Source organism: Gavia stellata, chromosome 6, assembly GCF_030936135.1.
Source record: "Gavia stellata isolate bGavSte3 chromosome 6, bGavSte3.hap2, whole genome shotgun sequence".
Classification (NCBI taxonomy): Eukaryota; Metazoa; Chordata; class Aves; order Gaviiformes; family Gaviidae; genus Gavia; species Gavia stellata.
Genome location: NC_082599.1, coordinates 27143954 through 27169750, shown reverse-complemented (window position 1 = coordinate 27169750; position 25797 = coordinate 27143954). Strand labels below are relative to the sequence as shown.

At 45.5% G+C, this 25797-nt stretch overlaps 2 protein-coding genes across 3 annotated transcripts in view; both read right to left on the bottom strand.

The window, feature by feature from the left end:
* The window catches only part of LOC104254824 (probable acyl-CoA dehydrogenase 6), a 91095-nt gene extending 72309 nt beyond the window's left edge, over positions 1 to 18786 (bottom strand). For both annotated transcript variants that reach the window (XR_009484038.1, XM_059818920.1), the window contains exons 1-2: positions 18634 to 18786; positions 2059 to 2179 (exon numbers count right to left, since the gene is read on the bottom strand). Coding sequence is in view for 1 of the 2 variants with exons in the window: in XM_059818920.1 (XP_059674903.1) it covers positions 2059 to 2179; positions 18634 to 18786 (274 nt within the window). In the remaining variant the exon portion in view is untranslated. The remainder of the gene's footprint in view (positions 1 to 2058; positions 2180 to 18633) is intronic.
* A 245-nt stretch (positions 18787 to 19031) lies between these two features.
* Positions 19032 to 22796, bottom strand: LOC104250643 (guanine nucleotide-binding protein G(I)/G(S)/G(O) subunit gamma-11). Its single transcript, XM_059818984.1, has 3 exons — positions 22743 to 22796; positions 22487 to 22601; positions 19032 to 19398 (listed from the first exon to the last, which is right to left on the bottom strand). Exons 2-3 carry the CDS (start codon positions 22580 to 22582, stop codon positions 19273 to 19275), a joined length of 222 nt encoding a protein of 73 aa, XP_059674967.1. The 5' UTR covers positions 22583 to 22601; positions 22743 to 22796; the 3' UTR covers positions 19032 to 19272.
* Between the last annotated feature and the right edge of the window lie 3001 nt (positions 22797 to 25797).

Sequence of the window (25797 nt, the reverse complement as noted above, 5' to 3'; positions counted from 1 at the left end):
TATATCTCTTAATTTATTTTTTTTTTTTTAATATTACTACTACCAGTACACACTAATCAGAATCACAGCAAGCATAAGCTATTTGTAGAAGGATGAAGAATTTCAGGCTTTGCCAAAGTCCTGCTGCTGAGACTGCGCTGTTATGCACCCAACTGTTTACTTACCATCATGAGAAAGTTTCAGTACTTTCAGGATGTGTCTGGTGGTTTACATTACAGAGCGAAGCTGGATCTAGTGACATTCTGTTGCACAACTGAATGCTGCAAAGGCAGCATCTTACAGGGAGTTGGTGCATTTTCTGTACCCAACAATACCTTGCTCCAGAAGATGAACTGAGATGGACCATGTGTCACTGAGAATTTTATACATTTTTTTATAGCTTTTATAAAAAGCAGCTGCAGGGGCCCAACAAATTAGATTAACAGCTAGATAATGGTGTCAAAGCCAAGGCTAAAACATTCTTACTCATGAGTATAACAAGTGTAGTCCATGCATGCAACCTTCTGTGCCCATCTTTGCCTCTGCAAGTCCCTTCTTCACTAGATTTCACTCACATCATTTCTTGTCCTAGCTATTTTGTGCACGTTGTACAAATTTCCCACCTCCACAATATTTTATGTGCAGTACGCACAGCACTGAGCTTCCTTACCTCAGATGAAGCCTCTGCATGCCCCGAGATGCATGTAACAAGACAGGGCTGTAATCTGGCAGCAATGCAACGCACCATTTTTACAACCAACATGAATATTAGCAGTGCTAAGGAGATCCCACTGAGACAGATTTCAAATCTGCCTATCAAAGAATTATAGCAGAAGGTAGAGGTGGTTTTCTCCTTCCCCCAGTAATCCTATTTGTCCTTTGAATAGATCTTAAGTGTATTCTTAAACTGTCAGCATTTTTGTAAAGAAATACCAGCTGAGACCTAACTGGATTTGTCAGACAACCACAGCTAAACAGTTCTGTGAGCTTCAACAGCTGAACAGCTAGAGAAAAAACCTTCCACGCTGGAATGTATAAGAATATGGAAGTTCATTTCATGAGGAAAAATTTCGTCTGAAAGTAAGTGGTAAAAAGACATAATTTGCTCCACAGTTCAAACCCTGTCCCTTAGCAACATAATGATTTGGTGTGGCGTGGCATGGCATGGCATAGCGAAGGTTTTTTGAGCTGCTCCATATAGATGAGTCCCTGCAGTTGTCACTTTGGGCTGCTCTGAACTCACCATGATTGCCAAAGGTGTGCCTAAGCAAACTTGCATTTGTTTTATACTTTTTAACCACGAATAAGAAAATGGGGAAAAAAAACCCCAGAGAATTCTGACAGGAACACATAGTAGCATTTGAAAAGAAAACAAGAATGTATTACATGCATACAAACAAAAAAACAAGGGGAATATGGATTTTAGCTGAAGAGCAGAAATACCTTCTATTCCTCTGGACTTCTTGACTTTTTTCCTCACCAACATATATATGTACACATGAAACTTGCTCTGTCCTTGCTGTGTGTATCACCAGCTTCTTGTTCTGTACATGCTTCTGTGGGCTGGACTAGTGCATTTTAAAGACAGTCTAGTATATAATGCCCTAAAACCCACACAAACCTCATCCTCTGAATGGTGAGACAGAATACATTACAATGATGTAGAGGTTACAGGTTAAGGAATTATAATAGGCAAAATCTTACAACACTTTTCAATGCCTTCAAATTGTGGTTTCTTTAATGAAGATTGAGATTATTCCATATGCATCTGGATCCAGAATAAAAGTAATTATACAGATTGTAAGTGAAAATTGAAGTGACGTTCATTTCACCGACTTTAAAATAACAGTCACACGGGTTTTTAACATTTATATTTAGGAGAATATCAACTTGAGCACTCAGCAACATTATTTTCTGTATTTGCACAATTGGTAACCAGCGTGCCTGTGACTAAGGAATGTAAGTAAACTTTGCATGGAATTCCGAACCATGTTTTGAACTGGGGCAAAAGCGATTTGAGATAATGCAATGAGTCTATCACTGTCAACATGAACACTCAGGAGTTATACACTCTCCTACCTGTTGGCTTATCCACACCAAGGAATCCAGCCTGTCCCAGGGTTTTAAATACTTTATGTGCTGGGAACTGTCCTTCTTCCTCCCACTTGTCCACAAAGGGATTAATCTCCTTGTCAATGATCTAGATTTCAAAAAATAAATTTTAAAGGTCATTAACACAGACATTCCTACAGAAACACCTTTGACTACTTTCATCTAAAAACTTTAAATTAAAAAGAAAAAAAAATATAGGGAAAATTTTAAAACCATATTAATTTTCTAACTTCCTGTTGGATGTCCTTATTCTCCACCCACCCACAACTATTACAACAGATGCAATGAGGCAAATATAAATAATTCTTTTAGCAATTACAACTACTACAACAGGAAGTCATCAGGGCTGGTTTAAGCCTCGCCAAGACTTATGAAAGTGGCAGTTCCCCCTCACCATTTGTTACCTTTCTGGGTATAGTTTCTAGAAAGTGACAGGAAAGGAAACCTGGATTGTCCTCAGAGGGACCTTGCCAAAGAAGGTTGATGATCTGTTCAGGATGACCACACATGGTACACAAGACAGGCAAGCAAGAGAGTCCTCATTTCCCCTCCCTTTGCCTGAAATGCTCTCAAAGACATCAGTGCTGTTCAGGGCACTTGTGTCCAGTCTGCATTTAGAATTCCTTAGGGTCTGACAACACACATACTGGAAAAATCTGGTCTTCATCCAGACTTTATAGCATTTCCAAGCCTAGTAACTGGGCAACTCTCAACTGGGCTATTGTTGCACACCTTCCAAAAGTCAATATCCTAAGCTGCCTGGCTACTGCCCTTGCTCTATTCAGGCTGCTGTCTTCCCTTCCAGCTGTTGCAAGCAAAGTCTGAAGTACAGCCACTACATTCAGTAACACTTTCAGGTTTCAGAGCACAAGGGTTGGACATCTCGCCCACAAAGTCCCAGATTTCCATGGCCATGGGAAGGGAGCAAAATGGGCAACCTGCAGTTTTGCAGCCGACCTTTAAGCCTGGGAGTAACTCCCAAACAGAGCCAGCTCCGTGCCAAACAGCCCCACAGCGTGGGGTGCACCGGGCATTCGCGCTTCTGCCACCTCATTCTTGCTCCCCTCAACTACCAACCTGGCACGAGGCAGACGCGGTTTCAATAGCTCTCAAAAGCAGTCCGTTTTATAGTGCCCACCTCTGTCTATATCCACAAGCTAAACCAGGGGTTGGCAGAGGCTGCTTCTGCCTTGCCACCAACTGCACCACGCACCGGGATCAGCACGCACAAGGGGGTCCAAACGTGAAACAAAAAGCCACCATTCTTGCCTCAAACCTTACCAAAACAAACACCAATTCCCAAAAGAAAGTTAATGCCTTTAATCAGTGACCACAATTTTACTGCTACACTGTTTCATGAAGAGAGGATTTATTATTTTAAGAACTTACTCCTCTTAGTCTTTTCTCCACACTAAGTAAACAAGTCCTGTGGTGCTAACTATTTCTTGAGCTGGAAATAGACTCCTCTCCCTCCCAAACTGCTGTGCTCATGAGACCCTGCGGAGCCTTCTTCTGAACTATCTATTTATTGCACATTCTTCGGAGAATTTCAGCCCATATATGGCTGCTTTCTGCTTCCCAGTCGGCCACAGAAGTAAGGCTACTTCATTGTCAGTAACAGAATAACCACTTTTTCACTTCTCTCACCAAAGTCTGAGGAATGTATATACTGAATGCTCAACTCATTCAGTAACTATCATCTCTCTCCCTCTCTTACACTGAATAATGTAAGCCTCATGATCAATAGTAACAAAATACTCACCAGGACACTATCTAGAAAAGCCCGCATTTAACTTCTATATTGCCATATCCTAGATGCTCAGATTCTAGGACGCTGACCCTGAATGTTGAGTTACAGGTGGTTAAACACCGTTTTGATTGTTTGTAGTAACATCCAGTAATGCTCATCGCATAACATCCAGGGAAATGCCTCAAAGAGGTTATGAAGTACGTACAGAAAGTTATCCCAGTGTTTTGATGGATCTTGGCAAAAGTATGAAGTGAATGTACTAACAGAGTCTTGTGCTTGTTATGGCTGGTACTGGGCCAAATGGTTCACAGCCTACATACAAAGCTACCTTTGAAGTTAAATGGAGTCAGAAGAATGACTAAGGCATTAGAGAAGTGGTTTTACATAATTTCTGCAGATTATAACCTCCTTGCTCCCGTGCCTTTCAGTAAAGCTCAAAAAGTTTAACAGAGACGAAATTTAATTATTACCAGGTATAGTTTGCCACGTCGAGTAAAGCAAAATCTCCCTTGCATGACACAACAAAAAAAAAAAAAAAATGAAGAGGCAGCCTTGTTGCACAAACCAAACTGTGCATGCCTCTAAGTTCAAGAAAAATAAATTAATATCAGAGTCCAGACACAGATATCCACAGCTGTTTCTCAGCCACTGGACCATCCACTTTAAACTGTATTTTTGCAAAGAAATTAAATAGGTTCTGTTAAAAGCTTTTATGCTTTAGACACAAATTGTTTGCAAAAAAATCACACATGCTATTTACAATCATAAATAACTCTAAACAAACTAACCTACTTTCAGGCATGCAATCTCATTCCTTAAAAGTATCATTCCCTTAAAATACACCTTCAGAAACCACACATCCTCGGATAATTTGCACAGAGTCAGAGGGGAGGAGTAGGCTGCGGGGCTATCAGAGGGCACACAACTTGGATGGGAGAGGGGATTTGGGGGAAACGCCTCCTCTTGTACTATCATAAACACAAGCCTTATTGCTGGAGAAATGCAGCGCTGGTCAGCTGGCTGATGCTTCAGTACTGATTATTGGATACTATCATCCCTTCATATAAAAGCAAACTAAAACAGAGATTTTCAAAAGGGCCAGGCCAGCAATGACCAAAGGAACACAAGCAATTACACAACATGCGCTTAAAACATTGCTAAAGACAGGTTTATGTGGATGGAGGTCAAATAATGCTGCCTACCTAACCATTTGATTTGCCCCTTCCGTTGGCTTTGGCCAGTTCCTCACATCTGTGCCCCCAGAGAAATATCTCACACTTGAATTAGTTTAAATCTCGACTAATTAACCCTGACTTAATTTTTTTTTGAATGCACACAGCTTTAAGAAGCAAACACTAAGAGCTGCAGGCACAAATTATGCAGGTACCTTAACCTAAATCATGAGGTATACATGCAGTGTTTGACAAATACACAGACGCAAGCTTTTGGCAGTAGGTGAGCAGCTGGACTGTTTATTTTTATATGCTTTATCATGAGAAATGTAGAAGTTGTGGGTGATAGCTTTTAGAGTTACATCACTAGGATACTGACAATTACAAGATCTAAAACTCCTCTCAGAAGTATTTTAACATTGCATACTACAGATGCTATCTGTATTCCCAGCCACAAAGGAAATCTTTTCACCTGATCTAGCTGGACAAACCTCAGTGGCATTTGGGATGTAAAGTCAATTTAGGAGCCACATATCTTTCCCACCTGCTGATAAAGTACCAGTAAACCACAACAGAAACTCTGTTATTTCCCTGACAGTGAAGGCACAAGAAGTCTCATGTACAGGACCAGTGTTTTTCTCAGGCTGCTTCATCCAAACCATAAAGATGCAAACCTGAAGGACTCAGCTCTGGAGGCAGCCTTGGTTTAACCTGCATCCCAGCGAGAGCTCAGGCTGCTCTCTGGTGAGCCTCCGAAAGAACAGCTTCAGGGCTGGTTATCAGCCATGAACAATTTCAAAAACCGCTGTGGATATTTGCCCAGTCGGAAACTGATCGAGCCAACAAGCTCACTTCACTTTGAATGACGGTAAGAAAAATAGAAATGTTTTTATTTAAAGTAGTTTTGACAAAGTTTTGTGTAAAGGGCACCTGTAGCTTCCTGCTCAGGAAAGGGGAAATGTGGTGGCAGGGTTGGGGAAGGTATAGAGACAGAAATTCAGATTTTTTTGTTATAGATTATTCTAATTTCTCTCTAGAACAGAGCAATGAAAATATCTCCCCAACTGCCAGATAGTTGCATGTTTTGATTATTTTCCACTGGAAGTTAGTACACTATTTAAATGAAAAAAGAAGAAACAAAAATGCACATTCGGGGATTTTCCTTCACATGATGCTCAGTATTTTGTGCTGATACTGTACCAGCACCTACCCAGAAACATTAGCAATTGCCATTTAATTCTCACTGTATTCTAAAATAAATACGCTATTTCTACAATAGCAGAAACTGTAATTGAATTAATTTGGGTACTGAGAGTGTGTACAGATCTCCTTTACAGCAATTCAATTCCCTTATTCACCAGCAAGTTTACCTTCTATCAAGCAATTCAAATCAGAAATTAAAAGGCCATACCACTTCTACACACAATACCTCTTATATCTATCCCATATAATACTGTACAGTGGTAGTATATCTCAGCACACAATCAGCAAGATGATGAATCTTGAAAATAAACTGAATTCTTACAAAACTACAGAAATTTTTACTAAAGCTTCCTGCAAGTTATGCCTAAACTGAGATTAGACTTAACTAGAAAAGCAAGAGAAATGTCTGAGAAAAGGGTACTTTGTATTAAGAAGATTAAATGGATTTAGTGGTGTCACATAACTACCATATTACGTTATGAGGAGCATTTTTTTCTCCTTGAAATCAAGTTACAGTAATTGAACTTAGCTCTATTAATATAATAACCAAAGATGACACAATTAATGGGTTCTTTAATGTAACCAAAAAAGCAAATAAATAAGCAACAAACCACTAATGACAGTCTCCTTCAGTGGTTACATACAGAAATTAGCATAACACTGACTTGAAAGGAAGGAGCTAACAGACCAGAGAGCCCTTTGCCTTTGACACCAGCAATAACTAAGGAAAATAATTACGAGCCCACAAAACAACATTTCTCCTAGTTTTTTTCCCAACCTCCGGCAGCAACAACTGCACTGCGAGACAACTCAGCACTGTAAGGACACCAGTGCTGAAGACGATGCAGTGCTTTAGCAAGACGTAAGGCAGAGTCAAGGTGGCCAAACCCATGGGCCACCCATGGGTGCTACCAAACCTGGCCACCAAAACCCAGCCCATGGGTGTGTTTGCAGCCAGGGCGCTGCCCGCAAGCTCCCGGCAGCCGCCATGCCGCAGCCTGGGCAGGTCCTCTCAGCTGCTGCTCCGAGCGGCCTGGCTTTCTGCTGACCCCGCACAGGAGCTGAGGAGGGCTTCATACGCCCAGACAGCAGCTGTTCACTTCCCACACGCTGGTTTCTGTTTGGGTCCCCCCGTGCGATGCATCCCAAGCACACCAGAATGAGTTTTCCAGCATATATCCCGTTTCTTCTCGTTCCTGGGCTTGGAGGCCACGGCCCTCCTTGACTCCCTCACAACTCCTCCAAAGCCCTAAACAAAGTTTGGCGGCCAATCCTTTCCCAGTAATACTCTTCAGAAAGGTAGGGAAAGAGCGCAGGGAAGGTGACTGGGACATTCAGGACAGAGCAGGCACAAATCCAAGTGGGTGAGAGAAGGAGGCTGGCTCCTCGTAGCTGCCACCTACTCGAGGGGCTGTGGAGAGACTGATGCTTCTGCCATGGCACCCTGCTGATGAGGGTGTCTACTGGCATATGGTGGCCTGCCGTCCCTCCTGCACTCGTGAGGTCCCTCCGGCGCTGGTAGGATGGCAGCTGTGCCTGTGCTTCCCGTCCCCGTGATACACGCTAGGAGACCCCAGCAGAAGCCATGAGCTGCCCGAGTGCCCAGGTCTCCCAGCCCGGTGGTGGTGAGCCCGGGCCTGCAGCAGGCGGTACCCCAGCAGAAGAGGCAATCGTTCCGTCTCCAATGACATCATGTGCAGAAGCAGAGGCAGTATGTGACTTAGAAGACAACAACAGGTTTAAAATAACCACATCGCACAAAGATGATTTAACCACACAGCAGGCAGAAAATGTTCCCTGCAGTGCTAACCTTGCCTGCTCATACAAAGTTATTTCGTGCACTTTCTTCCGGCAACCAAAATCCAGTATTTATTACCAGCTTGCCTGAGGTCTGAAGTGATCTAGAGAGCAAAACTGCAACCTACCACTTCCTCTTTCGGGATGCATCACCACCACAGGGTGAAGGTTTTCAGGAAGTTTTCCAGGACCTTTTTCTGGGGATTATTTGTTTTCTAATACTAACTGAAATAAGGGGGATAGCCACTCAAAACTATGGGGTTTATGTCTCAGCCTCTGGCCCTCACCCCTTGTCTTATAAAAACATACACACCCTTCTCGGTCAGGACTCACCTAGAAGACCTACATAAAAAATGACCCGCTGCTACACAAGGGGTCCTGTCGAGGTAGCAAATGTCCTAGATGCTGCCAAAACACTTCCCACCTTTGCAATAGGAAGGCAGGACTCCCTCTTGTCCACAACGTGGAAGATTCGTCATCCAGATACAATCTGTGCCTCTTACTCTGTATTCACACTTGACCACCCAGCCAAATTCACAATGCGACACCTGGGCAAATGACTATCCATAAGAGTTGTCACTGAAGAATTTGCCTTATGTGAGTACGGGATTTGGGACTGAGCCTCAATGATTATATGGAAACTTCTGTACTCTGAACTGTCATCAGACTGTTGCTGGGAACAAGCCAAGAAAATGTTTTCCACAATGACACAGGGTTGAACTGAAAAAGTTCCATTTAAGCATAGATACCTGTTTCATGACCCTGTGAAAAACACTCGGCAGAAAAAAAAAAAAAGTCCTAAAAGCAGAATATCCACATAATTAAAATAAAGAACAAAAATGAAGTAATTCTGACTTAAGGTTTTTAAAGCAGCATGATTCATTTTACAGACCTTAAACCAACAAGTTCTAAAATTATAATCTAGATGGCAGTTCCTTGTAAAGTCTCAATATTTTCAAGGCCTCATCAAGATACTAAATAATAACGTGAGTGCAGCAGGTAGAATACAGAGGAAACAGCAGGAAAAAACCCACAGTATTTAAGTATCCATCATTGCTAGTAGCAATGAAACTACAGAGTGTGGTCTAAACTTTCACATAAAGATTTGAAATAGAACACCTTTGATTTCTTTCCACATTTTTCTATGATTACTGGAAACATTTTTTTCTACACATTTTGTTACTGTACTTAGAATTTTCAATCTTGTTTACCCCCCGTGAAAACCTAAAATGAATGAGGAATTACCACACATATCCATGCCTTTTTTAAAAGCCTTTACTGCATTTGAAGGAAAAAATGCCCCCCAAGTTGTATCGCTGGTTTACTCTCATTCTCTTTTTTACATTTTTCCCTATTATAACTGAGGACTAACAGGTCTAATCTGAAATGTGATTGATTTAGGCCTTATAAACAAGCTCACTGATATCATCCCAGGCACATCCCAGAGAGGAGAGATGAACAAACTGAAATTCATGGACTAAAAAGCAATCGCATAGAAGCCCTGGGTAAATAAACGGTATTAAACAGTGGGTTGGACTGTTCTTATCAGCATCTTTTTGAACACTAACCAAACATTTCTGAGCAAGAAATGAGTGGTTGTGGGATTACTTAAAAAGGGAATATAGGAAAGTCGCTCTCGAAACTTTGTCCTTCATTCACGAACTTTGAAAAATGTGCCAGACATTCATACACCAGGCAGGACGGCTGCCAACACCCACCCCTTGAAACGGTGCAGAAGACCACACTCTGCTGTCTTTGCCCTTCAATTCATTTTGGTCTCCCCAACTTTTCTTGCATTTCATGTGCAAAACCCAACCGCTCTGAATGGTGCCTGCAGGACAAGATGTGACCAGCCCGGTGAAAAAAACTGCTGGATAAAAAGGATCCTTCAAGCCAGCCAGAAGATACACATTTCTGTTTTTTTTCTTTTTTAATTCCATACCTAAAAACCTTACACAGATGTTGAAAAGCAAAATAATGGTACCACGTACCCTATTTAAACTCATTGCTAGTCCCCTTGCATTGGTGGGATTACACAGAGATAAGGTTAGGACCACACTGAAGTACCTGGGTGAGCACAGACTCTGTGGCAGGCACTTAACACTCACCACCCTCTTTCTCCATGGACTGCATTGCTGATCTTTTATTTTGCTTGTAAATGTACTAACTACGTGACAGAGTAAAGAAAGAGACACATCAACCACCCAGGTATGTTACATATAACCTCTCCTGAATCTACTCTGTGCATGTGCGTGCATTTATACATAAAAACACACAGATTTCAGGTTGTTTAGCTTTCCCCTTTTCCAACGGGCAGTATGTAAGCTTGAGACATTAAGAACTAAGGGAAAGAAGTCATTCCAGCTTAGCGCTACAAAGCTGGTTCACAGTGGCAGACAACACGTCATCGCTAGGACTTCGGGTATCTTTCGGATACTTCCACTTCTCTGTTCATTGCTGCAAAGCAAGGGTAAACAGGCCTGGCTCACATCTGGGTTTCTCCACTGCCATTGCACGTAGCTGTAGCCAGAGCCGAGCTTCCAGAGAAGCTTCCGGTGGATTTAAAACCAATATTCAGTAGGCTCATATAAGAGAAAACCAGAAAATTTTCCTGAGTGCTGGAAAATATATGGCTGAAATGGGAAGACATGTATTTAAAATTGATTAATTATAGCACAATTCCTTTTGTACCTTCAATTAAGCTGTGCCACAGGCAGCAAAGGAATCATGCAATCTGCTACAGCACTGGATACCAAAGACTGTAGCGATCAGCAAATACAGGAACAAACTGTTACAAAATGAAAATTTCCCTTTCTCAAAGGGAAAAAAAAAATCAGCAGAGAGAAAACCCCTATAACATTAGAGTTGGCAGCATCTCATTATATAATAAAACATACCTGTCCTCATCTATTTTTACAAAATCTGATTATCAGAAAAAAAGCACGCACTTTATGAGTATTCGGCAATTTTGCCTAGTCTATTCATTTGGCAGTAACTGGACACGCTTCTGTTTAAATCACTGCAACATAGTTCCTCACAACATACCTAATACATAAAGCAAAGCTGATTATTAGTTCAGAAATTTGAATACTGCAAATCTTTTCGTCCCATATATCTGGCTACAATTTTTCCTTCAGGAAACAAAAAACCCAACCCCTGAATCAGACACAAAGTTTTTGCGAACACTTACCAAAAACTTTAAAACCTACAAGTCCACCAGGGGCAGCTGCTTGCACATCTGGGAGCCCCACCACACACATCATCACCATACTAAGAAAATAAAAGGTCCAGTCCAGGACCTGGGAGCTGAGCCCAGCTTAACCCTTTCCTGAGGAATGAGATGCTGGAAGACCAGCTCCAGCTGGGGAGGGACCTACATGTTCCTAGTCAACCCCTCCTCCCTCCCTATGTCCTTCTTCCCAGGACAGTTGCATAGGCAAATCCATCCTGCACAGACCTGAGTGTCTTGACAATCCCTGCACACTCCAAACCACAACCCGTTCAACTGCCCTGTCCAAGAATATGGCAGAAAAGGGAGGATCCCAAAATCGCTTCCCACTCTGGACTCCAAGAACTACAGCTATCATATTGAAATCTGTTCTCCAGCAGAGGATAGGAACATATTTGCAAAGCTTCCCGAGATCAGGCAATCAGTTCTGTGTTTAGTTCCACGTAATTTCTCATCTTCTCTCCTTTGAGCACACGCAGATAGTATTTTACTTAAGTCACCTCTCCGTCGGTAGTATCTACTGCATCTTCCATTCAATCACACCACCAGGGGCAAAGCAATATGCCATGGAAAGAGCATTTCTCACTCGATACTCAACACCACGGGTTTTAAGCCATGTAGGGCCCTGTGTTCTTCTTGGACAAGAACCACATGTGCATGTGGTGTCACCGTGGGGAAAAAATAGATCAAAGAAATCCCCTTTTCCACCTCCAACCAGCCATCAATTGACTGGGTTCAGACTCATCCACAGCAACCACAAATTCTGTTCATAAGAAGCCTGATTCTTTGTATTTGGTAACGAAGCACCCTCTCCAGGTGCCCTGTGAGGCTGTCCACAGCACCAACTCCCAGAATACGCGATTTCAGTTTTAATCTTACACTAATCTTCCCCTGCACACAAATTATGACATATCTAAAAACTCCTACATGGGACTGTCCCCATCAACTTGACCTTCAACTGCAGGGCTCATCCCTGAACGAACCAGAATGAGCACAAACCACACACTTTCACAACGTACCGGGCAAAGACTTTTTTTTTTTCCTGGCCTGGCATACAAGGAACCCAAAATTAGTAAGAACAAGTGAGTGCTGAGGACTCCCCTAGGTTATTCCTAGGATCTGAGGGCAGATGCATTCAAAACTGGTCAGTCCTACAAGAGCAAAAACGTGTGCCATGTCAGTCTAGGTGCTGATCTCAGATAGGCCTTTAGGAAGGCTGAGAGCTCCGGCTACTTGTATCCAGTCTTGTATCCAGTTGTGAAAGCAATGCAGAACTGAGCAAGTGAAGCTTTTTTTTCTTTTTTTGGCCACTGCAACTCACACCTTCCAACACAGAGATGCTGAGCTGACATATAGTGTAATGCTCACCAGAGGCTGGAATGTTGGGGTTTGGATCCTGCTTTTGACTCTGGGTTACATCCCTGCAGGAATAAAACAAGTTATCTCACTGTGGCCCACACCATCCCAGGCCACCTCTCTGCTGCAAGGTCCCAGGACATTGTGGAATTTTAAGATGGGATCCAACTCAAAGGCATGTGCCTCTGGAGTTTATCCATCTTTGCCACCCACACGCTGCTCCCCATCAAAGGGCACTTAACTAGGCAGAAGTGCAAACTGAAATTTGGGTAACAGTTGGAGAGACTGGCTGTGTTAAGCAATGTTGCATCCAGTGCTGGCTGGGCTATACCATTTGCCTGGACTGATGGATTTCCTTCATGAAGAGATCTCCATTAGCAGAGCTTCCAACTGTTCATGATGCTTTTTCACCAACCAGAACCATAAGTGGCAGCCAGGGTCTCCTGTTGTACTTCTAGGACTTCCCAGTACATCAGTGGGCCATGTTCAAACAGGGATATCTGTGCCATCACACCTGTACCCAGAGAAGATGTCCTGGACATAAAACATGGTTTACTGACTGCATCCAAGAGGCTCACATCATGACTCAATCCTTTAGATAAAACAGAAAATAGTCCTAGGAACTGATCCTAACTCTATTGTTGTGAAACATTTTTATTCAGCATGCTCTAGTTAGTTCCTTCTATTTTCCATTTATCTTTTTTGTGTGTGTGTGTGTGTGGCTGGGAGAAAGCTAAACTGAAATAAAATGTTCCACATTTCTCTCCAGACAAGGTGATTTTCCTCCAGGATTTTATCAGTTTCCCCTGGGAAAGGTTGGTTTCTTCTCAAGAATAAGAGAGGAGTTTCTAATTTCCTTTTCTGCCTTGGAAAATGCAATCACAACATACACTGTTGTGCTTATCCCGCTGCACACTTTTAACAGCAATACTTGTGACAACCCATCTGAGAGAACCCACTCTCAAGAAACCCTCCCAAATCTGCCTGAAGAGCAGTTCCGCTCTCAAACCCAAGTCTCCCATCCACAGCAGGTTCAGGGGATGTCGACACAGTAGAAAGAGAACTCCTGATGAGAGACAAAATCCTGCGGGTTCTGCAGCAGTACTGGAGACCAGACACCAGCAGGCACGGTCAAGAGCACACCACAGCATGCTCCAGCCTTTCAGTCCTTTAGCTTTCACAGAGCACATACTCCCCAGGTGCCCAGGCACAGACAGGGAGCAGAACATCCAGCACCAAAGAGCTGCTTCGAGTGTGACAATTTGGCTACCCCACTACTCCCTTCTCCTTAGGATCTCTGCACCTCACTGTCCCAGACATTTCTGGCACTTTCAGGAACGCAACATGCCACCCGTACCAGTTTGCCCAACCTCAAGTTTACATGTCGTATTTTGAAGGCTGCCATATATAAAATGGCAGATTGCACATACAATGGCATTTCTGGAAGCACTTAAAATTATTAAGTTTGCCCTGACTTACTCCTACAGAGAAACTAATGCTCTAGTATCCTGGAGCTCCTCATGTAATCTATCAGTGTTCACCTACCAAACTTCATCTTCAAGGACTGGAGCTGGATGTAGGCTTTCATGCTCCCTCTGAGCCCAAACAGGGGAGAAAAAAAAATCTCCAAGAAAGTCAAAGTGCAGAGCAAGGGGAGCTGAAACACAGACCAGCTTTCAGAGCACCCTGATGCCTGGCTGAGAGATGTCACATTCATTAGCATGGGTACAAGGGCAGGGGGAGAGATTTAATTGCACGTTTCCAAGCAAACGTGATCTAAAAAGGTTTAAGCAAAGTTACATTTTCTGAACAGTCATGGCAAAACCTATATAAACCCCAGACGTTCGCTCAGTCATAAACTGCTTATTAAGACACAATTTTAGTAGTCGGAAGTGCGTAACTGTACTGCCTAACCCAATCAGGTGTGACAATGATAAAACAATATAATAGCTAGACCTGAACCACAAAAATATCCCTTCAGCCCAGTTCTCCTACTGCAATATGCTCATTGAGAAGTCTAACTAGATGCAGTGGCAATTTGTTCTAACATGAACATGAGGCAGAAAAAAATCCAATGTTTGGACACAGCAACTGCAATCTCAGATGTAGGCACTACTCTGACACGGAGTAACACATAAGAGCATTGCTCATAAAATTGCCTTTACTGCATTTTTGCTACACAATGAAGCATTTGCACATTAAGTGACATTTTTCTGAATATCAGGAAAAGCTTTTTACAGAGCTTGCTTGATTGTGCTGAAGCTTATTTTTTTTCTCTCATACTCTCCTAAACTGATTTAAAAGCAACTCTTGGTAGGGCACTAGTGAACGTATTGGATGTTTCCTCTTATTACAGTGGTATATCCCACCTGCCCCTCCCAATAACAACAAAAATCAATTATGAAAATTTCCTGTCTGTTATACTACCACCAAAAATTCTTGGCAGTAGTAAAGGATATTGCTGTGTTTATCTATACCAGCAAGAGAACTAGCCCCTAAACATCTATATAATGTTTCTGTCAGACACAAGATGACAAAGGCTATTGCAAATACCCCAGAATCTGGGAATACATTTTGCTTCCCTCAGCCAGAAGGGCACTCAGTGCAAAATCTGTGAGCCTTACTAATACACATTTTTAAACTGTCTCTTTCCTGAAACTTTTTACCTCGGGTACGTGATAAATAAGGTTTTAAAATTACAGATGCAAGTCGTGTATTTTGCAGATTTAGCTGTGTATTTTCTCCCAATTTAGTGAGAAAACAACTTTTAAGTGATTTATTTGAATACCAGTAATCTACTACTTTGCTGTTCTGTTACTCGTTTTTATGATTTGCTACAAAGATAAATAAACCAGCTCCATCCAAGGTGCTCCAGTGGCAGTCACCCTTCAGTATTCTGCAGAAGGTCAAAAAGAGCCATATTCTTTTGACAGAGAATTTACAGTAGTTTTACTGGAAAATTAAAGTGAATGGCAATCTTTAATTCAGATCCTGAATACTCTAATACGAAGGGGCTTCAATTCTTGTAAAAACACATACATTAATAAACAGAAACTCCTGACATACAAGCCAAGAGTGGCAAATAAGGTAGCGATGTCCTTGGTGGAGTCTCACTGTCACAGGGGAAATCCCCCTTATCCTACAGAGATGTAACACAGCATAACTAGACCAAGTCACCACTGGATAGAAAATTAAATCTCATTTATATTACATGCAACTCCAGCAAAATATATGCCAATTCTTTTCAAACCTATTTCCCAAAGTTTCTTACTACTGATCCCAGACAAAAAGGAAAATGGACAGCATGTATATACCCTATATGTATGTGCACACTGTTATGCATACACACACACAGAGTAGGTTTAATCTTTTTCCTTCAAGCCAGTTATACTCTAATTTAATTACTGCAGCAAGCTGTAGGATACCACTGCACTGCAAGCATTGTTCAACAAGTTAAGAAAAAGTTACGTTTTCCATTTCCAAGAGGAAGGGTGGTAACCTATAAAGTTGTAAAGGAAACCACTCAGAAGCTTATTTCAATACCCTTGCTAAAAACAGCCCCCTGGAATTATAAAAGTCTCTTCCTCATCCTGCTCAGAACAATTGGAAAATTACAGACCGTTTAAAGTACGTTAATTTAATAGATTAAAAAATAAAATGAATGGAGACAAAAAAATAACAGTTCTCACTTGTGGAATTGCACTGCTCCTTTCTCCAATTTCTTTAGTAGTTGCATCTGGATTTAGCTAGAGGAAAGAGTGCCCCGAATTACATAACAGGTACACTTAAATGAGTTACAGAACCTGAGTGGTCATTCCCTCCCAAAGACTTTACTTCTCAGTTTATCCTGAAGTCATTGGGGACAGGTTTAACTTAAGCCAAAATAAACACTGATTGCTAGAAGCTTTGGGGTGAACATCATCAGACTGGATTTGACATAAACTGGTGATTTATTTTTTTTTCCTATATGATCAGATAAATCTAAAATAAACTCTATATAAGCATTTTGTAAAATACAAGACAATGATAAAATTGGGTTTATGTTGCTTACTGTAATTTATTCTGCAATGTATTCATCACAGAGATTTATGTGATAAATGTAGCATCACATTCCCTCTTAGCTCATGATGCAATTATCTGCACTAAACCTAGCAAGGTAGGGAGGGCGTACTGCTAGCTGCACTTCAACAGGCACGGGGAGAATGAAAACAAGGGGGGGAAGTATTTGTAAAAAAATTTATTGTGTCACACAGGACAGCAGCAAACACTGCACCAGCAGACACTAATACAGGCACTTCCCCCCCTCCCTTTTCATCTGATCCCTCAGTAACTACACAGCTGCAAACACCTGAGATACAAAACAATGTGTGTCTTAACCTATCCCTGACAAAGCAGGGCTTTTAAAGTCTTCCAGATCCAGTTTACTGCCTTCACAAGGTCTGGCCTTGTCCTCTGTATTTCAGAAGGACATTGATTTTTCACTCATGCAGCTGTAGTGGCCGGGCAGGTAACGGGGAGCAGTGTGCCAGGGAACAAGTTCATCGGGCAGATGACTCTGAAGATACACAGAGTGAAGTCTCGCTCCAGGCGGGATCAGCACAAATTTGACCCTGTGGTATTAGCTACAAAATCCTGCACTATTAATCCAGGTGAGAGAAGAAGAATAATTTCCAACTTTTACTGATTCTTAATCTGGCAGTTTATTTCTGCTTTGCAGAAGGTCCCGGAATTTAGACTAATGAAACTCATTTCTTAGGAAACAGACCGATGCATCTCTCTTCCTTATTGCTCAGGTTTCTTTTTTATAACACAGTAGATGAACCCACAACTGCTAAAGCTCAGTGATAACAGGCCTCATCTTACTGATAGAAAACTTGATTAATTAAATGGCCTTTGGAATATCTTGTTTTGATACTGGAAGTATGAAAGTTAATTCCTAAAAAAAAACCAACTTAAGGAAAGTAAAAATCACATGAATCAAAAGTAACTCAACTATCTTTTGCCTACAGCGAACTGGGAAAGATGTGAAATTTGGAAAAGGTTAAGTCTATCCATGAAAATGTAAGATTCCTCACGTAATGCTACAAAGCATCTGTAAAAGATATGATAGCACAGCTCCAAAGTCACATAAATGAGTTAGTATCTGGCAATCCAGTGCATACTGTTTTTAAAAAGCTGCAGCGAAGCACTGCAGCATCAGCTAGTATTTGTAAACTTACCTATAGGCAAATGAGGGACAGGTCCTCACACTCCATAAGGCCTACCTCTGAATACACATCCTGCTCGTTCATATGTGGCTGCCACGAGAATGCTGTTCACTCCCTGTAGCAGGTACCAAACTTCAGCGCTTTTCTCATCAGGCCACAGTTTAAAGGCAGACTTCTCTCACAGACAGCCTGCTCCGCACCCAGTGTGCTCCACAGCAGGGCCTTCTGCCTCCAAACCACCTCATTCTCTTAACTTTGACAGGTGTGCTTGATTATACCACAGCCTTCTACAGGTGACACTGACCTCACTGTTGGGAGCACACAGAGTTCACCAACACCACCGTTACTTGCAGACTGTCATTTGGCATTCAACGTACACGTTACCTTACCAGAAGTGCCTCCTTTCCTCTTGATTTACGGTTCCGTTTTAGAGGAACCTCCACTTACTCCCCTTCTAGCAACTGCGCAACGACAAAGGGGCTTTGTTCTGCCTTTTCTTGCGCTCTGCATCCACAAAGAGGCCTTAACCTCGCATTTCGCAGCTGCTGGGAGGGAGCTGCGGACTCCTGCGCACGCCCAGGGCCGCAGCACGGGTCCGGTCGTGGCACACGGTGCCCGCCCGCCACCGGTCACCCCGCAGGACGAAACCCACCCGCTCAGCCCGCGGCAGCACACGGCAGGAAGCGTTTTGCTGTTCCGCGTGTTGTACGCTGGGGACACATGGCTTCGTTTCTGACCCTGGCAGGGGGAAGTTTACTTCTTTAAACACGTCCCGAGCCGTCCCGCCCGCCACGGGGAAGCGCTGCCGCCCGCCCCCCCCGCCGGTACCTTCCTGAGGGCCGCCCGCAAGTCGCGGTGCTGCGGCGCGTCAGCCACGCGCCCCCCGTCCCGCTGCCCCGAGCTGCCGCCGCGCCCCGGGACCGCGCCGCCGCGCAAGGCCGAGGCCAAGCGCGCCCAGTGCCTGCCGCTGCGCAGCGCCATGGCCGCCGCCGCCTGCCCCGCTCCGCTCCGCCCCGCTCCGGCAAGGGCAAGGGCAAGGGCCGTGGTCTGGCCCGGCGAGCTTCAGCGGCGGGTCCGGGTCGCGCCGGCGGCCCCTGCACCGCCTCGTCCCGGCCCTCCTCCAGCTCCTCTCCCCCGCAGCAAGCCACAGCAGGCTCTCGGGTTACAGACAGGTTTTCTTTAATGCCAACGAACAGCCATGAAGCAACCGATAAACGGTGGCGAAAGCGGGCGCCGCGGAGCGAAAGGAGCCGTCCCAGCCGCGGGAGGAGGGACGGCCGTCCCTGCCGAGCGACCGACGCGGCTCTCGGCTGCTTTCGGGTTGGTTTCTTTATTTTTGTAAGGAAAAAAAGAAAAAGAAATCCGCTCCTGTGCTCGTTCAACAAGGACGGGCGGCGGTGGGGACACGCTGGTGACTCCCTACGGGTACAAGTGTCTGCTCCGGTGGCAGGCGCTGGGTTCGTTTTCCTAAGCGATGACACAGCCTCCCTTCTCCTTGAAGGGGTTCTTGTCCTCGGGAACCCCCTTCACCAGCGGGTCCTCGCCCGACCGCTCCTCGATGTAGTTCTTGATCTCTTCGGAGCACTTGGACACCTCGAGTGAAAGAACAGAGCAAGTGGCAGCGTTACGGCCGGAGCTCACCGTGCAGATCAGAACAGCAAACCAGTGAATTCACCTTCTTTCTCTTATTTACCTTCCCATCAAATAGAAAAGATCTCACCACAGAGCCAGCACTAAGCATGTGCAAACTCAGCTTCCTTCCACTTTTTCACAGCCCGATATTCACATAACATGTAAGTATCCCTGGGAATGTAGATGCCACTCGGAACAGCAGTTGCTGCATAGTTAAACTTGCATTGGTTTTAATTAGCCAATACAGTTTTATTAAGCTGCGGATCACACTCTCCCTCGGCATCAGCATGACTTACGGTCAATGGGTTCAGGATCAGTAACTTTCAAGTCAATTTCAAAGTCTTTATGACCCGCTTTTCCCAAACAAAATACTCAGCAGTGATTTTTCAGCGGTAATACAAATTCTCACCTTGCGGTTCTGTAATAGCAACCATGCGTCTTGAATGGGACTAAAGACCTGACTAGGAAAGAATTTACTTACAGGTTACCTGGGGTTATTTTGAACAACGGTTAAAAAAACAGCCTATTGTGTTATGAGAGAACATAATATGCATGGCACTTTGCATGACATTCATCGCAAACTAGCACTGAAGTAGGTAAACCTGCACAGAACCCGCCTGTGAAGAAGAAATGGGTTTAGTTTGTTTTCACTGAGGCAGGAGCCCATGCAGCACATGTAGTAACAGTGTCTGCGGAGCCTGAGGGGCCACAAGCAGGCCCCACCAGCTCCAGAGGATCCTTGTTTCCGCACATCTCTCACTTCCCTTCCCTATGTCAGCAGCAACTGTCTTTAGGTGCTCAAATACCTGAGATGTCTGAGGACAAGTTCCCGGCTCTGTCCCCACCTCCTCCCTTTCTACCTGCAATCCCGGCGGAGGCACAGCAGTGCAGAGTCAGCAGCAGGAACCAGCTGTTGGCCAGACGACTAGATGACTAGTATTTTTAATTTAAGGCCCCTTGCCTTCTTTGTTAATTATATTTTACTCCATAGGTAAAAAGTTATGACAAGAGAACCAATGACTGTACCTGCTGTATCACAGACCAACAGACCATGGCCTGTGCAAAATTAAGCTTTAAGCCATCAGAAAGAACTCAGAGTTAATTCCCAATTGAACAGTGCATAAAATAAAGTCTAACTACCTCTAGATGCCTTACAGCAAGGAAGAATTTGGACCTACAAATCCCATTACACGTGCCTTGCTCTTCTGTGCCTTGCAAACCCGGTTCATTCAAATTGGGGCACCTTATGCCATAGTAAAGTTGTGCTCCAAAGTCTATGGAGGACCGGGGTTTGTTTTACTTGTCAGCACTGTCAGGATCTTTTTCACATATAAGAAAAAAATGTCTGCTTAAATACACATTCAAACATTGTTATTCATTCAAAAATTATTCAAAAGGATATTCCCTCTTTGTGCTGTAAAGGTATAGGAAGGGGTCAAGAAAACTTTGGCTAAACATTTTTACTTTTGGTGGCAACGGAAGTGTGGCTTCTGCATTTCCCTGTCCCTGCAACACCCATACAGGTACCAGGGGACTGTGACAACTACAACACAGATTTATTTCTCACAGTGAAACTTCCGTTATAATGTACTGGTAAAATTGAGGATGTTGTCTGTGCCTTACTACAGGTAATTTGAAAATATCCATTTCCTTAAAGTGATCAGGCTTTTGGTTTATTCCGAAAATTTAGGCAAGAATTTTAAATTATTATTATGAAAATCAAAATCTGTACATCCTATAGAGTATATTTCAGTTGCTTGGGAACTCTCTGAGGGATGATATAGATATCTGTAGTACTTGGATGTGAAGCCCTCAATACTGCCGGACTTTTAGACTACACCATAACATCTACAATCACTGATCCCTAACCGACAGCTAAAACATAACTGTGACTTTCTTATTTTCGGGCTAAACACCTAGACCGGCAATGTCATTAGCGTGACTAATGCCACGGATTCCCACATAAAAACCTTTTTTTAGCCCTAACTAGAAGCGTTTATTTAGATGTAGTTTGCTTCTGCTGGCATGCAGAATAAAAAAGAAAAGAAAAAGATTATTAGTTTTATCACGGAGCAAGATCAGTGCTGCTTGTCTTTCATCTACAGAAAATGTGCAAGAATACAAAAATTTCACTGGAAACTGCTTCACCTGCGGAAAGGAACAATCATTGTAGATGACTAAAAGCACAATGCTCCTCTCGGACAAGGCTGGACGGATCATGGCTCCGCACCAGCAGTCCTTCGGCTGCTGCCCTCTGCCCGGGCACCGCACAGCGAGTGAAGCGGGGGAGCGGCGGCGGGGGGGAGGGCGGCCGTGGCCGCGCAGCTTCTCCCGCAGCCCGGCCGGCTGCCGTGCGGTCCCGGCCGGGCCGGGACAGGGAGCGGTGCGGCACGAGGGCTTTCCGCCGGCACACCACCCCCTCACCCGGCACCGGCAGATCCCAACGCTTTTTACAGGGGAGGGGAGCGGAGCTCGACGCGCTCCTCCCTCGCCAGGCAAGGCTGCCGTGTGCTGGCACTGGGCTCCAGGGACCCGCAAGGGAGGGGAAGCCAAGGGGTGCCAAATGCAACGGGAACAGCCGCAGCCGGCGGGCCCGGCCCGGCCCCTCGGGGCGCCCTATGCCGGGGGCGGCGTGCCCCTTCCCCCCTCGCTCCACAGCCATCCCCGTGAAGGACCGGCGCTCCTACACGGTGCTAGCGGCGGTATGTCGCCTGCGCCGTCACCGGTCCCTGCCCCAAACAAAGCGGGTGGCTGGATCCGTCGGTGCGAACTGCGGTGGTCCCAGAAGAGCCGGGGCTCTCCCGGAGAGCGGCTCCCGAAGCCCTGCTGCCCCTGCCTTCGCCGGGCCCGCCGCGGCGGGACGGGACGCTCCCGCCCCGCGCTGGGCTGCCGCGCCCGGCCCCGCCGCCCGCCCGACGTGCCTCCGGGCGCCGCTTGAGCCCCCGCACCCCCGCCCGGGGAGTAACGGACTTCTCCCCGCTCCGGCCCCGGCCCCGCCGCCCACCCCGGCGGCCGGGCAGCCCCGGGCCCCTTCGCCGCGGCCACTCACCGGCTGCCTCTCCAGCTTCACTTCTTTCCGGAGCTGCTCCACTTCCATTTTCAGTTTGTCCTTCTCGCTCAGGTCCTCGATGTTGATGGCTGGCATCGTCCTCACTGCCAAAGCGCTGAGGGAGGGAGGGAGAGAGGATAAAAGGTTACCCCTGGGCAGTGAAGGCGCCGGGGCCGGGGCCCCCGGGCGGGCGCGGGGCGGTGGGGCGGTGGGGCGGTGGGACGGCCGCCCCCGGCCCGCCCCCGGGCTCACTCACAGGGTGCCGTCCGGGCTGCCCCGCTGCTCGGCGGCGGCCGCTTCCTCTCCGGCGCTCCTGGCACCCCTTCCCCGCGCCGCTCCGGCCTTTAAACCGGCATGCTAATCCCCCCTAACCGGATTGAAGCCCGCCGCCCGACCTGGCCCCGCTGCCGGGGCGTTGACACGGGCCTGCCTGCCCAGGGAGCGTCCGGCCGCCCCGGCGCGGCCCCCGGGCAGAGCGCTCGGCCCCGCCGCTGCATCGCCCCGGCCCCCCGCGGGGCAGCCGGCGGCAGGAGCGGGGAGCTGCAGCGGCCGTCCCGTGCTGGCTTCTCCCCTCCTCTCCCACTTCACCACCGCTGTGGGGCAAACTGCAGTGAGGTCGGCCGGGTGTTTTGGCCCAGCGGTGAGGTCTTTCTCCCCTGACACCTCCTTCTGCTCCTCCTGGCCCATTCCTCGATACTTGTGCATTGAAACTACGAACGGACTGGACTAAAGGTAGGGGAAGGAACCGCTCTCAGGTTAAGTGTCCCAGCAGGCGGCAAGGCCGTCAATGGCAGACACAGCAACTTTTGTTGGTAGGTATGTCTGCAAAGCAGAGTTGCAGCTCTGTGTGAGAGGGATGTCATGCCCGACCTGCACAGAGCATCTCTGGAGTCACGGAGTTACGATGGGCATTGAGGATGGGGCACTGTCTGTAAGAGAAATGATGGGTTAAAAGAAGGAACTAGGCCATCCTTCTCCTCTGGTTGCATGTATTTTCGAGGTCTAGATTCCAAATGGGGCACTGTGCTCTTTGGAACAGCTTGTTCCCTCCATGCATGTTTGTACAGCACCTAGCATCCCTGCTCCCAGCAGCTGCTTTCCTACAAAACCAGTGGCGGTAGAACCCATGAACCGTTACACTGAACAAAGCTGCAGGCCATTAAAATGGGCCTGTATGAGTCCTTCTGTTATCTGGCAGTTCAAAGGTCCCTATAGGCAGTCGCTCCTCCCTCTTTCCACCTCTGGCTTTTGCCTTTAAAGACACTCCTTTCTCCTACTCTTCCTACTCACCAGATGTAAGCAGCTGTCAGCAGTATGTAAGATTTACATCTTTCTTCTCCAGTGCTGCTCCTATAGTGCTCTTGGGGTTTGTATTTGTTTTATTTTAGCCAGTTCACGAAAATCAGTTCCTCTTCCTCTCCTTCTGGCTATTATCCTCCCCTTCCCAGCTGTTGGTATGCGATTTCTACACCCCTGTAATCTACACTGGCAGCTGCATACCCAAACCCCACCAGCTGCTGGTCCCTGGGCCCGTCAAAACAGGTGGAAGGAGCTGGCCGGCCAGCATCTCAGGGGAGCCAGAGCTGTTGGTGGGAGCAGAAACATTGCTGTGCGGAGAGGTAGAGAGCGTGTGGTGTGGTGGTGGCAGGTGCAGGGTGCAGGAGTGAGCTGAGGGTGGGCTCTGGCACACGGTTAACATGGTTACGATGGGAAGGACAGTTGCAGCTTGGCACTGATAACCCTGTAATGGAAAGCTTGCAGTGAGCTGTCTGCTGATATGACTAGCTCTGCTGACTGCAGTTTGTAAAGGACTTTCTGCCACTTGCTATGTTAACTTTTACTCTAGTTCATATATTTTTAAAGATACTTACCTAATCTAAGTGAACTTCTTTGCTGTTACAGCAAAGGACAGCTGAATAAATACTGCACTGTGCTGCAGCATTGATGGATAAGTGGGTTTAGCTCAAACTTTGATTTGTGTGTATGCATGCGCAGAGGAAATGGAAAATACGGAAAATGGTACTTGCATGACAGCATTCATTTTGCTGCTATTGTTTAAAGTGGTATTTCAATGACTTTCTTTGCAATTCCAACACAATCTGATGAAAACTAAAGGACATCAGTCTAGTCATATTAAAATCACTTGAGAGTTTCCTAATATTAGAAAGATGGCCTTTTGATTTTTTCTGGAAATAGAAAATGTATGTTTGTTTGCTCCCCCCCCCCCCCCCCCACCAGAGGGACCTAAGCTTTGTTATAGTTGCTATGCTTAATAAGGTTAATTAAAAAAAAAAAACACACCTAAAAATGAGGACACCTGTTACTAACAGTTGCATCTATAAGATTGCAAACATGGCAGATGTGTCCCATGGTGATGTCTCAAACTGTATCAGGGTTTATGTTTTGGTTTTTTTTTTTGTCAATAAAGCACCCACTTGTCCTTTGGCAACTGGAAATTCTGAAAAAAGGAAGAGTGCTGAAAAAGGAGGAAGGGACCTGCCATTCATATACTCCCAGAAGCCACCTAGGTGGGGTGGGAGTTGAATTTGCTCCTCTTTCTTGCCTTTATGAAAAATAAAATTATGTCAGAAAACTAGGCTGTAATCCTCCATGAGATAAGAAAAGCAGAGAAGCCATGGAGAGAAAGTCAGTTCCTGAAATAATCAGGGTGCTATGAAGTTGCTCCTCCTTACTGCTCGTACGGACTGCGGCTTCTTTCCTGCAGGCCACAGACTTCCAGGGCCCTGTATCGCAATCCCATGGGCGGCAGCGCCTGCCTGAAGGACTGAGGCCCAACAGGGTTGCTGTGAAGGGAGTGGAGAAGAACAATAGGAGATCAGATTGGCTTATTGTTATCTATAGAGAGCACGCCTAATTTGCAGCCACTGTTATCTCTCTTACTGTATTAAATCTGGAGTAAACACTAATTAATGTAATGGCTCTAATAGATTAGAAAGGGAAAGTATGCTGTTTGCTGCTCACCCCCTCCTCCCCCAGAGCACGACAGATTGCCTGGTGGGGTTAAAATCCACAGAGTAAGACAAGTCCTGGTATTTTCTGAAATCCAGCTCTCTTTGAACTAGCCAAAGGTTTCATCCATTCAGCCCCTCGGGTTTCCCGGGAGTCCACGTCCGCTGACGGTGCCTCAGTTTTCTCAAGTTCATTAGCGTCACACGCAACGGTATTAACCCAGTAACCCGGGCTGATTGGTGTTATCTCTAGTGGCACTCGCTAAGCGGCCTGTGCTTGACCCGGCTGGATCAGGGCCTTGGCGGAGGCTCCCGTGTTTGGTTTTCAGCATCCCTCTGCCG

Coding starts and splice junctions, on each gene's coding strand:
- LOC104250643 (XM_059818984.1), bottom strand. CDS start 22,582: ATGCCAGCCATCAACATCGAGGACCTGAGCGAGAAGGACAAACTGAAA. Junction 19,399..22,486: donor TGAAGCTGGAGAGGCAGCCG/GTGAGTGGCCGC, acceptor CTTTCACTCGAG/GTGTCCAAGTGCTCCGAAGA.